Source organism: Vulpes lagopus, chromosome 9, assembly GCF_018345385.1.
Source record: "Vulpes lagopus strain Blue_001 chromosome 9, ASM1834538v1, whole genome shotgun sequence".
NCBI lineage: Eukaryota > Metazoa > Chordata > Mammalia > Carnivora > Canidae > Vulpes > Vulpes lagopus.
Window position 1 is genome coordinate 60,621,641 of NC_054832.1, and position 14,281 is coordinate 60,635,921.

At 41.7% G+C, this 14,281-nt stretch overlaps 2 protein-coding genes across 10 annotated transcripts in view; one reads left to right on the top strand and one right to left on the bottom strand.

Annotated features, from left to right (window-relative positions):
- Positions 1-11,279, bottom strand: part of XKR9 (XK related 9) — a 33,188-nt gene extending 21,909 nt beyond the window's left edge. For 2 of the 9 annotated variants that reach the window (XM_041768486.1, XM_041768480.1), the window contains exon 1: positions 7,058-7,366. Coding sequence is in view for 3 of the 9 variants with exons in the window: in XM_041768478.1 (XP_041624412.1) it covers positions 903-1,174 (272 nt within the window). In the remaining 6 variants the exon portion in view is untranslated. Of the gene's footprint in view, positions 1-902; positions 1,451-1,639; positions 1,711-2,306; positions 2,391-7,057; positions 7,367-10,742 lie in introns of those variants that run through there. The other 7 variants (XM_041768478.1, XM_041768484.1, XM_041768483.1 and 4 more) reach the window with 7 other exon arrangements.
- Positions 11,280-11,406: 127 nt separating this feature from the next.
- LACTB2 (lactamase beta 2) overlaps positions 11,407-14,281 on the top strand; it is a 32,580-nt gene continuing 29,705 nt past the window's right edge. Inside the window, exon 1 of the mRNA XM_041769094.1 lies at positions 11,407-11,583. Within this exon, the coding sequence (XP_041625028.1) occupies positions 11,462-11,583 (122 nt within the window). The 5' untranslated portion in view covers positions 11,407-11,461. The remainder of the gene's footprint in view (positions 11,584-14,281) is intronic.

The following is a 14,281-nucleotide window of genomic DNA, read 5'->3' on the forward strand; positions in this document are numbered from 1 at the left end:
AACAAAAAATTAAGTGCTCTACCAGAGTTGCAAGTGATAAACTATATTTACATAATCAGGCTTGGAATATAAAAGATAAAGGATTCGTAAAACAGAAAAGAATCATTTCCCCCCCCATTAAAAGTGAGTACATATCAGAAAAAGCAACTTAATTGGAAGGGGCACCTGCACCCCAATGTTGATAGCAGCAATGTCCACAGTAGCCAAACTATGGAAAGAGCTCAGAGGTCTATCAACAGATGAATGGATAAAGATGTGTTTTATTTATATATATATACATATATATATATAATATGTGTGTTATGTATACATTAGGTATATATACATATATATTTACATACACACACACACTAGGATGTGGGGGAGGCCAGGAGACTCTACCCTGAGCCCGAGCACTATGCAGACCTTGATCCCACGACCTCGAGATCATGACCTAAGCTGAAATCAAGAGTTGGATGCTTAACCAACTGAGTCACCCAGGTGCCCCAAGGTAAATTAAAACATTCTATCAATGAACCTGAAGGGCAGCCCCTGTGGCTCAATGGTTTAGCACCTCCCTTCGGCCCAGGGCGTGATCCTGGGGTCCCGGGGTCGAGTCCCACGTCGGGCTCCCTGCTTGGAGCCTGCTTCTCCCTCTGCCTGTGTCTCTGCCTCACACTCTCTCTCTCTCTCTCTCTGTGTTCTCTCATGAATAAATAAGTAAAATCTTTAAAAAAAAAAAAGAACCTGGAAAATTCTAACAGTACAGCAATGACTCATATAAACACTGATAGTGAGAGCAAGTAACCTTTGTGCTACATGCAAAGAGGGGAACTTTGTACATTTTCCCTCACAAACACAGAAAGGTACTTTCTGTTTGGATAAAAGAATAATAGTGTTAATGATCAAAAGTATGTGCTTACCTTGTAAAAACTCCTCCTTGCAAGCAATGAAGTAGAAGAAAACAACACTGACTTTCTTGGCCTGCTTTCTTTAAATCAGCCTTGAACCAAGAATAACTAAAACACTGCACCACAAGTGTTCCAAAAAGCATAAAGCTTACTGTTAAAATACCAAAAACATTTTGTCCTTCATAGAAAAACCTCACAGATACCCAGATGTCCACAATTAAATCAGTTATATAGATTACAATGCCAAGAACTGACAACATAAAATTCAGTTTAGTGTATTTCATTATGAATCACTATAGCTCTTAGTTATCAACTTTCTTCTCTCATACAAAAAACAAAAACAAAGAAAAAGAGTATTAGTGCATCCGTAGTATTGCACTGAATTTTAATTTCTACTCCCTAAATTTACTCAGAAGAAAGAATAAATATTATGAAATTGGAACACTAAAACCAAAGTGACTGATTTTAATTTTCTGTTCTAAATCTCCTATCCAGGTCCAATCTTACAAGCTTTATTCAATCTTCTGTTTTTCAATGATCTTTACTGCAGATGACAACACCTAAAATGAAACATATATATAAGAGATTCTAAAAATCTTGAGTGTAATATTAAAAACCATAGGCCATGACTTTATCAAACTTATACTTTTTCTAAAAATAATACCACTAAATATAGTTTTTATAATAGCTTTGGGAAAGTAAAGCCTCAGAAACATACTTATTAGTTGAAAATTTCGAGACGCACTTACCTTTTAAAAACCATAATCTACTAAGATATTTATCACAGGTCCATCCGCAATGGCAAAAAGGTAGAAACAATCTGTGTCAACATAAGGAATTGGTAAATAATAGTAGATTCACAAAATATTACAAAACTACCAAAAAAATATTTAACAAAGGTATAATACCTATGAAAATTCTTAATATAGTTTTTTAATCTTAATTCCAGCTAGGTAATATACAATGTAATATTAGTTTCCAGTGTACAATATAGTGATTCAACACTCCCATAAACAGCCAGTACTCATCACCAGTGCACTCTTTAATCCCCTTTACCTATTTCCACCCACCCACCTCCCCTCTCCTAACCATCAGCGTGTTCTCTGTAATTAACTTTTTTTAAAAAAGATTTAATTTATTTATTCATTCATAAGAGACAGAGAGAGAGAGAAGCAGAGACGTAACAGGTTCCATGCAGGGAGCCCGATGCAGGACCCGATCCCGGGACCCCAGGATCATGCCCTGAGCCAAAGGCAGACGCTCAACTGCTGAGCCACCCAGACGTCCCTGTAATTAACTTAATACGCTTTTGAGTCCTCATCTAAGAATCGAGCTTAGGAAAATAGTCACAAATGTGCACAAAGATACATACTCTTTGAAAAACCTTCTTTATAACAGTAAAAAGTTGAAAAATACCTAAATGACAAATGAGACGTAGTTCAATAAATCATGGTACACTATAGAAATACACCACACAACCTTTAAAAAGAATGAAGCAGCTTTGTATAAACTGATTTCAGAAGATCTCCAAGTGAAAAAAACCAAGTGCCAAAGGGTAACTATAGCATTTATGAGTTTTTAATTATATACGGAAAGAGAGAAAGAAATTGGGAATAGAAAGCAAATGCAACTTCAATACTGTAGTTAATTATTCTTTTATATTGTTGAATTTTTTACAAAAAAAAAAAAACATGTACCCATATATGAGTTATATAACCTCTTTTTTTTTTTTTTTTTGTTATATAACCTCTTAAAATAAAAACAATAATGCTACTTTTAAAGAACTTCAATGACTGGACAAAATGTTAATATTTACTTAACACAATGTGCCAAGCATTAAACTAAATCTTATACATAAAATACCTCCATTTAGATCTTACATCAAATTTAGGAAATAGGTATTACTATTATGACCCCAATTTTATAAATGTGGGCTGAATATAATCTACAGATTCATCTGACTTAGCAGCTGCTCCTGTAAGCTCTACTGCCAATAAAGGAAAAATAAGAGCCACTCTTCTACAAATTACGCTCCTAAACAAGGGAGGATATCCTTACACTGCAGCTAAAATCAATAAAGCTAAAGATTTACTACAAGGTTGAACTAAAAAATGAAGTAAATGTGCAATGAGTTTTACATTCTTTTTTTTTTATTTTTTTTTTATTTTTATTTACTTATGATAGTCACAGAGAGAGAAAGAGGCAGAGACACAGGCAGAGGGAGAAGCAGGCTCCATGCACCGGGAGCCCGATGTGGGATTCGATCCCAGGTCTCCAGGATCGCGCCCTGGGCCAAAGGCGAGCGCCAAACCGCTGCGCCACCCAGGGATCCCCGAGTTTTACATTCTTATTAGTTTATGTTTAGGAGCGCCAGTTATTTATAATAAAACATCTCAAAGCTAAAAAAAAGTTTGATTCAACAATGTTTTCTTTAACTTTCCTAATTGCTAATATTTCATATAAAAATCCAGATTTTTAACTAGTATCAAAAAACTGAAAGATTTACTAGACTAACATTCCCTCATGAGCAGTAGATGCCTCCTAAATGGGGCATGCTCTCTTAAGTTCACCACAGTAGCCAGCTACCCTACTTCAGTCATTTCAGCAGCTGGGTCTCAATGCTAATATACTAGCTATGTGTCCTCAAACATGTTCTTTTACATCCCTATGCCTTTTTTTCTTTCACCTAAAATATGGAAATAATAATGGCATATACTTCATAGGGTTGTCTGAAGGGTAAAAAAGATAATACATATAAACCTCTAAAAAGTTATGTTCTGCAAGCCATAAAGCATATTGAGCCTCAAGCAAAGTCTTTCAAACTCTACCAAAATCTGCCTTCAGTGGCAGCTATCACAGAGGTGGCAGAGGTGACCTGGCAAACAGAGTCAATAAATGTTAATTACCATTATTACCTTCCCTGCCTGCCCGATCCTATGAACATCTGATTTTGCAATCTTTGACTTCACTTTAAAAAATGTTAAGGGGGATCCCTGGGTGGCTCAACGGTTTAGCGCCTGCCTTTGGCCCAGGGTGTGATCCTGGAGTCCCGGGATCGAATCCCACGTCGGGCTCCTGGCATGAAGCCTGCTTCTCCCTCCTCCTGTGTCTCTGCCTCTCTCTCTATGCCTAAAATAAATAAATAGATAGATAGATAGATAAATTCTTTTTTTTTTAATTTTTTTTAAATTTTTATTTATTTATGATAGTCACAGAGAGAGAGAGAGAGAGGCAGAGACATAGGCAGAGGGAGAAGCAGGCTCCATGCACCGGGAGCCTGATGTGGGATTCGATCCCGGGTCTCCAGGATCGCGCCCTGGGCCAAAGACAAGCGCCAAACCGCTGCGCCACCCAGGGATCCCCGATAGATAAATTCTTTAAAAAAAAAAATGTTAAGTAAATGGGGCAGCCCGGGTGGCTCAGCGGGTTAGCGCCACCTTCAGCCCAGGGTGTGATCCTGGAGACCTGGGATCGAGTTCCACATCAGGCTCCCTTCATGAAGCCTGCTTCTCCCTCTGTCTACGTCTCTGCCTTTCTCTCTGTGTCTCTCATGAATAATAAATAAAATCTTTTAAAAAAATGTTAAGTGGGATCCCTGGGTGGCGCAGCGGTTTGGCGCCTGCCTTTGGCCCAGGGCGCGATCCTGGAGACCCGGGATCGAATCCCACGTCGGGCTCCCGGTGCATGGAGCCTGCTCCTCCCTCTGCCTGTGTCTCTGGCTCTGTCTCTGCCTGTGTCTTTGGCTCTGTCTCTCCTTCTATCTCTCAAGAATAAATAAATAAAATTAAATAAAAAAAAAATGTTAAGTAAAAAAATACTATAGTATGATTGCAAAGCTTTAAAAATCCAACAGAAATATGATTGGAGGAATACAAAAATGTTAATATAAGTTTTATCTGGGGAATTAATGGTATTATAGATGAATTTTTTCCTCTTCTTCATTCTTTTCTATTTATATGAACTGAACTGTTTCCCTCCAAAGTTCTTATGTTGAAGTACTAACCACCAATGTGACTGTATTTAGAGAGGCCTCTAAGGAGGTAATTGAGATGAAAAGGAGTAATAAGGACAGGGCCCTAATTCAATAGGACTGGTGTCCTTATAAAAAGAAGCGACAACAGAGATTTATATCCCCCACACCCCACTTCCATACACAAAGAGAAAAGGCCACATGAAGATGCAGCTAGAAGGCAGTCATGTGCAACCCAAAAAGAGAGGCCTTGCAAGAAACCAACCCTGCTGGCACCTTGATATTGGACTTTTAGTCTCCAGAACTGTGAAAAAAAACAATTTTCCGTTGTTTAAGTCACATAGTGTGTGGTTATTCTATTATGGCAGCCCAAGTAGACTAACACCCTACATGTTCTATAAAGAACATTTATTACTTTAAAAACCAGGAGGGGACAGTGTTACTAAAAACACAACCTAATATTTACAGTGTTCTTGGCATTTTACCACTTATAAGAATTTTGTTTAAAAGTTTTCAAAGTAATATTAAAATGTATTTCACTCTTCTTACAGAAAAAAGAAAAATCACTATCACTACTTTTCCTGACAATAATGCTGTGGCCAACATGAAGAAAAAAATTATTTTAAAAATCTGAGCTTTCCCAATCTAGCAGGCCATGAATTTCCATGCAGCATGTTTCTTAAAATGAAAGCCATCATGCCCAAAATAAGCATGGAGTTTAGGAGGATGAGATTTAATCAGAAGGTCCTATTCAATAAACTAAATACTTACTAGGAGTCTACCATGTGCTGTTTTAGGCTTTGGGATATATCAAATGACAAAAGAGATTTTTTTTAAATCGCTGCCCTTATAGAACTTACATCCTAACAGAAAAAGATAGTCAATTAACAATAAAAATAAGCAAATTAAATATTATATTGGAAGGTGATATGTGCTACGGAAAAACACGACCCTAGGAGTTGGAAGTAAGAGGCACATTAATGAGCTGCAATTTTAATTAGAATGGTCAGGATGAGAGCACCTGGGTGGCTTAGTTAAGTGTCCAACCCTTGATCTCAGCTCAGGTCTTAAATGGTCAGGACAGTGCTCACTGAGAAGGTGGCATTTAAGTAATGAAATTAGCCAGGCAAGTATCATGTGGAAAAGCTTTCCAGATGGAAAGAACAGCTAGTTCAAAAATCTAATGTGATTTCAAATATGTCCTCCAGAAAAAAATAAAAGTTCCACAAAATACTGGCAACTTCCTTACCATGGTTATAATGGATGTGTTTAATGTGTATCCAAGTCCTGTTCTAACAGCATTCTTTAAAATGTAACTTTTTAAGCTTCACTCTCTAGAGAGGAAAAATAACATCAAATATATAATGGAAGAATAGACAGTAATAACACTAGCTATCATTGCTGACTGTTTACTATGTGCGAAGTGTTTTAGGTACATTTTATTTAATCCTCACAATCTCTATGAGAAGGGTATTATTGGCCAGAACACTAATGCTTAAAGATGCTGGGTATTTAGATGAGTTACCTCTAATAAGTAAACTGATTTTAAACATAGTTTCCTTAACATGACTATAATATCTAAGCACTTCATGTGTACATTTCTTAACCACTCTCCCCACAAAGAGAGTTTCCTTCACCTGGTAGGCATACGGAAAACACTAGGAGTTTTGAAATAAATTTTATAAGACAGGAAAAATAATTTCTAAGAAGCTTAGAAATTCCATTAGCAAAACATCAGATTCAACAGATGAATGTGATGTGGCAACCTCTCTATACCTAATTTAGTCAGACAGAACATAATGCCAACTAGAAAGAAAACTACACAGCAAAGAAAATAAACATAGCAGTTCTCTTTAAGAAAGACAACTCCTTCAATAACACAGTTATATAAACTTATATGAGGGCTAGTCCATCTCTATCCCTATGGTTAATCACCATTCCAATTATCACCTTAGGAGAAATAATACCATCTACAAAATTTGACTCTTTAGAGAATTTGTGACACTTGCTGACTTCATAGGAGAGTTTTAATCCAATTTCATTCAGAGGTCAACCCAGCTATGTGGCTAACTGGCTGCCAGCCAGAATATATAACCTTTGCCCACTGTACATGTAATACAGCCGACATCTGAAGAAGTAAAAACTAGCAAACTTTGGCTTGTCAATCAAATTGAACACACATAAAATACAGACTTACCTGTCACATAAAAAAGAAAAGTCTTCTTTAACTCAAAGTCTCTCCTGGGAAATCTTCATCCTGGGAATCTTTTGTTTCTTCTTCACTGAAAACAAGTACCATTAAAGGGCATGTAAACCTTTGAGAATGAATACTAAAGTGAAACTGAAATCACCTGTTAGTCATATGTAAGATTCCCTCCTCTAGTGATAAGAGTTTTATCATTGCAACTACAGTACACCCCTTTATAACTAACACATTGAGAGAAGGGATAATAGCTCCTCATACAACTTGACTAGGTTACAAGGTTTTACTGTATACAAAATTTAAGTTTTCGGGACACCTGGGTGGCTCAGTGGTTGAGTGTCTGAGTGCTCAGGTCATGATCCCGGGGTCCTGGGATCAAGTTCCAGGTTCCTCGAAGGGAGACTGCCTCTCCCTCTGCCTCTTTCTCTGGGTCTCTCATCAATAAATATTTTTTTAAAAAACAAAATTTAAGTTTTAAGAAAATAAAATTTGCCTCACAGCATATCCAAGTAAACAGTAAGTGTCTGAAAAGGAAGGAGATTCTTACATTTGAAGTACTCTGGTAAAGAATCTACAAAGAATTTTTAACATAATCCTACCTTTTTCAAATTGTATACCTTCTTAAACCCTATGCCCCAAGAACATATGTTGTTGGTTTCTGTTCCCAAAATACTGCAGTTGTTCTACTTCCAAGCCTTTTCTCAAGATTATTTACTGCTTAGAATGCCCTTCCTACTTCCGTCTATCTGATCAAGTTCTATCAGTCCTTTAAGGATCAACTTAAAACCCCACCACCTTTAAGCTTTCCCAGGTCTTCCCAATTAATTTATTCTCCCCTTCCTCCTCGCCATCCTTTCACTTCAGTTATACTTCTCTAGGATGTACTCACAGGTTATAAGCCTCCAGAAACCCAACTATCATTTTAGCACCCCACCCCATATGTCTACAACAATACTGTGCATGTTACAGGCAGATGATAAATGATTGTAAATGTAACTGAACAGAACATAAAAGCTTTGGTCGTATTTCCTGGGGAGAAGCTTAAACTTCAGGTCACATTACTTAAACATACCCACAAAGACAATTTTGCATCAGCAGCCTAGATTTCTCTTCTGAGCTCAACCCATATACCCAAATGTCTATAGATTTCTTTACCAGGATATCCCACAGTCATCCCAATTTCAATTTGTCTAAACCAAGTTCACTACCCAACCTCTACTCCTCTTCTTCTGCTGGTGTCTGCTTGTATGACTCAAATGAAGCAACTTAAATTTTAAATCATTTGTTGGGTCCATTTAGCAGATGAAGAGCTTGGCAATGAATTAAAAGAAATAGAGATGGAAGCCACAAGGGAAATTCTAATTTAAAACCAAAAGTCAAGGAAAAAAAAAAAAAAAAAAAAGTCAAGGGATAAAAGAATGCAACTACCCACAAGTCCCAGAAATTACTGTTCCACCCTCTTCTCCAAGGTTTGTTGACTTTCTAGCACGAGGTTTTATAATTTTTTTAAATTCATGATAGACTTGAATTAAATTATTAAATTTAATTAAATTTTTAAATATTAAATAATTAAATTATAGACATGAATTTCTCTCTATAGGGAAAGGGAGGCAGAGACACAGGCAGAGGGAAAAGCAGGCTCCATGCAGGAAGCCCAAGGCGGGACTCGATCCCAGAACTCCAGGATCGCACCCTGGGCCAAAGGCAGGTGCCAAACCACTGAGCCACCCAGGGATGCCCTAGCACAAGGTTTTTTAAAAAGGAAAATGGAGGTAGCTTCCTGACTGAATAGCCATTAAGTGATGGCTACACATAAATAAAATTGAGCTGAAAACGCCTGATGTGAGGAATTTTGATAGTTCTTCCAAACATTTTTTTAAAGGGCATATTGCTTGCCTTCCTATTACAAAGGGGATAACTTACATGATTATTTCAGTAAAGGTTTTTGAAACACTTTTCCATTAAAAGTACATCTTTGAGACACAAGGCAAAGAAATTTGTCACAGGGATCCCTGGGTGGCGCAGCGGTTTGGCGCCTGCCTTTGGCCCAGGGCGCGATCCTGGAGACCCGGGATCGAATCCCACATCGGGCTCCCGGTGCATGGAGCCCGCTTCTCCCTCTGCCTGTGTCTCTGCCTCTCTCTCTCTCTCTCTCTCTGCGACTATCATAAATAAATAAAAATTAAAAAAAAAAAAAAGAAATTTGGGGATCCCTGGGTGGCGCAGCAGTTTGGCGCCTGCCTTTGGCCCAGGGCGCGATCCTGGAGACCCGGGATCGAATCCCACATCGGGTTCCCAGTGCATGGAGCCTGCTTCTCCCTCTGCCTGTGTCTCTGCCTCTCTCTCTCTCTCTCTCTGTGACTATCATAAATAAAAAAAAAAAAAAAAAAAAAAAGAAATTTGTCACAAATAATCCAGGTGCGTCTTTCAAGAAATCTGGATTAAACCAATGATTTGTGGGCAGCCTAGGTGGCTTAGTGGTTTAGCACTGCCTTCAGCCCAGGACGTGATCCTGGAGACCTGGGATTGAGTCCCACATTGCGTTCCCTGATGGAGCCTGCTTCTCCCTCTGCCTGTGTCTCTGCCTCTCTCTCTCTCATGAATAAGTAAATAAAATCTTTATAAAAAAAAAAAAACTAGCCTTTTCTCGAAGATGGGGCCGAAGACAAAGGAAGCCCCTGCCCCTCCCAAAGCTGAAGCCAAAGCAAAGACTTTGAAAGCTAAGAAAGTAGTTCTGAAAGGCGTGCATAGTCACAAAAAAAAAGATCCGTACATCACCTACATTCCTCAGAGGACCCAAGACCCTGCGTCTTCGAAGGCAGCCCAAATACCCTCGAAAGAGCACCCCCAGGAGAAACAAGCTTGATCACTATGCCATCATCAAGTTCCCCCTGACTACTGAGAAGAAAATAGAAGACAACACACTTGTGTTCACTGTGGATGTCAAGGCCAATAAGCACCAAACAGGCTGTGAAGAAGCTCTGTGACACTGATGTGGCCAAGGTCAACACCTTGATCAGGCCTGATGGAGAAAAGAAAGTATATGTTCAACTGGCTCCTGACTATGATGCTTTGGATGTTGCCAACAAAATTGGGATCATCTAAGCTGAGTCCAGCCAGCTATAAGTCTAAATTTTTTTGCCATTAAAAAAAAAAAAACTAATGATTTGTAAAATACTGTACAAATTGTATTTTCTTTAGAAACATCTGCAAAGGACAGCCCCGGTGGCCCAGTGGTTTAGCACCACCTTCAGCCTGGAGTGTGATCCTGAGTCTCTGGATCGAGTCCCACGTCGGGCTCGCTGCATGGAGCCTGCCTCTCCCTCTGTGTCTCTGCCTCTCTCTCTCTCTCTCTGTTATGAATAAATAAAATCTTTAAAAAAAAATCTGCAAAAAAAAAAAAGTTAAAATACGTTTCCTAAGTTTTAGAAAGCGCAAGCATCTAACAATTTCTCATTTTGAAAAAGACGGCGGGCTGCGGGCTGCGGGGGGGGGGGGATACATCCCAGATGTCTCTGGAGGAAGTGCTTACACACAATGATCATAATTCAAAGAAACGGGTCGTAGGATCTGTGCATTTCCTCCTAGGTAAAAATTGTAACTCGATTTTTTTTTTTTTTTTAATAGGGAGCGGTAGCTAGTAGTGGGAAAGTCCTCGCGGAGACAACTCAAGGCCGACCTCGGTGTCTGCACAGGAGCGCCGCACCAGGCGGAGGCCGCAAACTCCTCGAATCTGACGCGCTGGGGGCAAACGCGGGGTCCAGGCGGCTAGGAACGGGCCTTCCGACGCTGGGGCGGGGGGGTCACACAGCTGTCACCTGGGCAGGTCTCCCAATCTCCGTTTCCTCATCTGTAAGACAGGCCCAAAAAAATAGTGCCTTCCTCTTCGTGTCGTCGTGAGGATGAACTGAGATCGTGTTAGCACGGCGGTAAACGCTGAGGAAACGCTGTTCTGCCCACGCCCACGCCCACGCCCCGCCACTGCCGAAAAGCAACCGGCCGTCCCCCCCGGGGTCTAGCGTTCCGCAGCGACCCCCAAACCTGCTGCCCTGTGCTCCGCCACAAGACTCCCCGGGTCAAAAGGCCTCTCGTCCGCCGGGATGACCTGGCCACAGACTCCCGTGAAGGCGCCAGGCTCCGTGACAGGCGGCAGCGCTCGGCCGGCGGGACGCAACCTCGCCTCAAGACGCCTCGCGCCACGCGCCACGCGCCACGAGCCCTCGCCCGCCCTCCCGCCTCCGCCTCCGCCTGTGGAGCCCGGGCGGCGTCACGTGACGCCTGGCCCCGCCCCCCCCGCCCCGCCCGCGCTGCGTCGGGCGGCCGCTGGCCCCGCCCCGTCGCCGCCGCCCGCCGCGGCCACGTAGCCAGTTCCGCGCTCGGCTTGCGGCGGGAGTCGGCATGTCCGCGGTCCTGCAGCGCATCGAGCGGCTGTCCGGCCGGGTGGTGCGCGTCCTGGGCTGTAACCCGGGGCCCATGACCCTGCAGGGCACCAACACCTACTTGGTAGGGGTCGGCACCAGGTAAACGGCCCTGTTCCCGGCCGACCAACCCCTCGGCCTGCGCGGCGCGCGGAGCGGGCGCTGGGACCACGGCTGGCCGGGGCCGAGGGGCCGGGCGTCCTCTGCAGCCGGCGGCTCGGGCTCCAGTCCCGGCCGGGCTGCCCCACCCAGGACCCCTCCTAAATCGCCGCGATGCCAGAGGGTAACCTCTCTGACTTAAAAAATGGCTAATGAGGGAGAAATCACGAAGAAGGAGGGAAAAAAGAAACCCTTCCTGTTTTTGAAACCCAGTTGACTTTGCTTAATGTGGAATGCCAGGGTGAGTGTCTAAGCTGTTGAGAAATCAGGATCGCCCGGAGTTAAGAATCCGGAAGGGCATGTGACTTTGCTCACCTTGTGACTTCCACTAGGGTTTTGCTCAGAATGTAGCTTAACACTTTCCAAAAGCGGTTAATTGTGCGGAGGCCTTTTTCTTAACTCAGCAGCAGAGGGCAGGATTTTCTTGTTTGCAGATTGCTCGAGTCTGTGAAAGAGCCCCTTAGCGACTCGGGAAAGAGGAGCCAAACTAGCTGATTTGGGTTTTTGTGACTATTGCATAGCCCCATTTATCTTGCAGGTGGGGTAACCTTTCTGAATTCTTCTCTTGTTCACCCGCATTGTTTTAGTGAATTATGCAGAAGTGGGGAGATGTGGTGCGCTGCTGCACGAGTGTGCATCAGTTTTTACATGCATTGGTCTTTACCCTACTTAGTACAAGGTAAAAGTAAGATGCAGTTCCCCCTTGAGCATAAAATGTAGTTGTGTATTACAAGATGTGTTAATATAACTGATTTCTGAAAACAGTTTAATAATGATTTGAGTTTCCATTTGAAGTATCTGCTGCCTTTTTACTAGTCAATCAGATTTTTAGGTGGAGCAACATGAAGGGACTGCAAGTACTGAAGTCAGACAAGCAAAAGTTAGGTTCAGAATAAACAAGGCAGGGTCAAGTAGGTACAGGAGCTTTAGGCCGCCTCCAGAATCTAGGAGGATTGAGAATTCAGAAAAAAATACCTTATGTCTAGGGTAAGAGTCTGTCTTGGCTGGGACTCCGTCACCCCAAGAAGTCCACAGGCATTCTCTTTTCTCTTTGGTGTGTCATGTTGAGGTAGTGCTAATCAGTACGTATTCTAAAAATTGAACATACTCACAGTTACCCTAAGAAGTGTCTTAGGAGGTGCTGTGTTAGAGATTGTGTACTATCTCCTAATAAGTTAGGTGCAGCCTGCTTTTCTTCCAGCAATGAAGCAGATGGCTGGTTCTGTTTGAAAACCAGATGAAGAAGTTGGCTTGCGTTTAGGGGCCATGTTGTATGAAAAATACACACTGTATCTTTAAACACTGGAACCACATTCAGTATAGCAAAGTGGTTATGCTAAGAGACAAAGAACCTGAAAGTGACTGAGGGAAGACATTCATGGTCTCCCACTTTACACCACTTACACTGCCACTCACATAAACTCATGGGGTAGAATGGCCAGTGGAATCATTCATATATGACATAGATATGACGAATCCATATAGTTGAGCTAGAATAAGTTAATGTGTAGATGATGTAACTCTACTGTATAAAGTAGAAGTCAGGTGGCAAGAGATGAATATTAATTGGGTCCAAGTAAGAGGTTCAGATGTTGGTATCCCCCCGTTCTGCACAAAACAGTTCGAAGATCATTTGATTTGCTAACATCACGTTCTCCTGGTTTCCTCTTACCTCTCTAAGCTGTTCTTTCACAATCTCCTTTATAGAATCAGCCTCTTTACCAGATCTTTAAGTGTGTGAGTTCCTCAAGATGTAATATTAGTCTCTCCTGTTCTCATGCTATATTCCCTATTGAGGTGATCTGGTCTACTTCCTTGGCATCACCTATTTTCTATCCATTAGTAGCTCCCAACTTTATGGCTCCAGTCTAGATAAAAAGTTCAAACTTGATCTTCAGGCTAGGAGAGCCCACTGCTTTTCTTAAATCTCTACTTGGATGACACAGCCACTTGAAACTCCGTGTTTCACAAACTGAACTCAGGGGATTCTCCACTAAACCTGGTCCTCTTCCTGTCATCCATATCTTGGTAAACAGAACAATCCCCACATTTGATCAAGGCAGATGCTTCTTGCCATTTCTTTGTGTCCTGCACACACCTCCATGCCACTTTGAAGATCTATTTCCACTGCTTTTTTTTTTTTTAAGATTTTATTTATTTATGAGAGAGAGAGAGAGAGAGAGAGAGAGAGGGGGGCAGAGACACAGGCAAAAGGAGAAGCAGGCTCCATGCAGGGAGCCTGACGTGGGACTCAATCCCCGGTTCTCCAGAATCACACCCTGGGCTGAAGGCGGCGCTACACTGCTGAGCCACCCGGGCTGCCCTATTTCCACTGCTTTTACCCCATCCACACCAGTATAACTCTTGCTTAGGCTTTTATAAAGCCTGATTTCTCTGGAACTATTTTTGCCCCTCTTCTATTCATTCTCCCCCATTTAGTAGGAATAATATTCTAAAAATGCAAATTCTTAGGCCTTGCATATTCCAGCCTCCACTTGTCTCCTCAACCTCATCTCCAGCCTCTCTCCCCTCCTAGCCAGATGAGTTGTATCCATTCAGCCTCATGGCTCTCATGCATGCTTTCCTCTGTGTCTCCCACTTACCCCACTCTTCTTTACCCGACTAACTTCACTCATCCTGT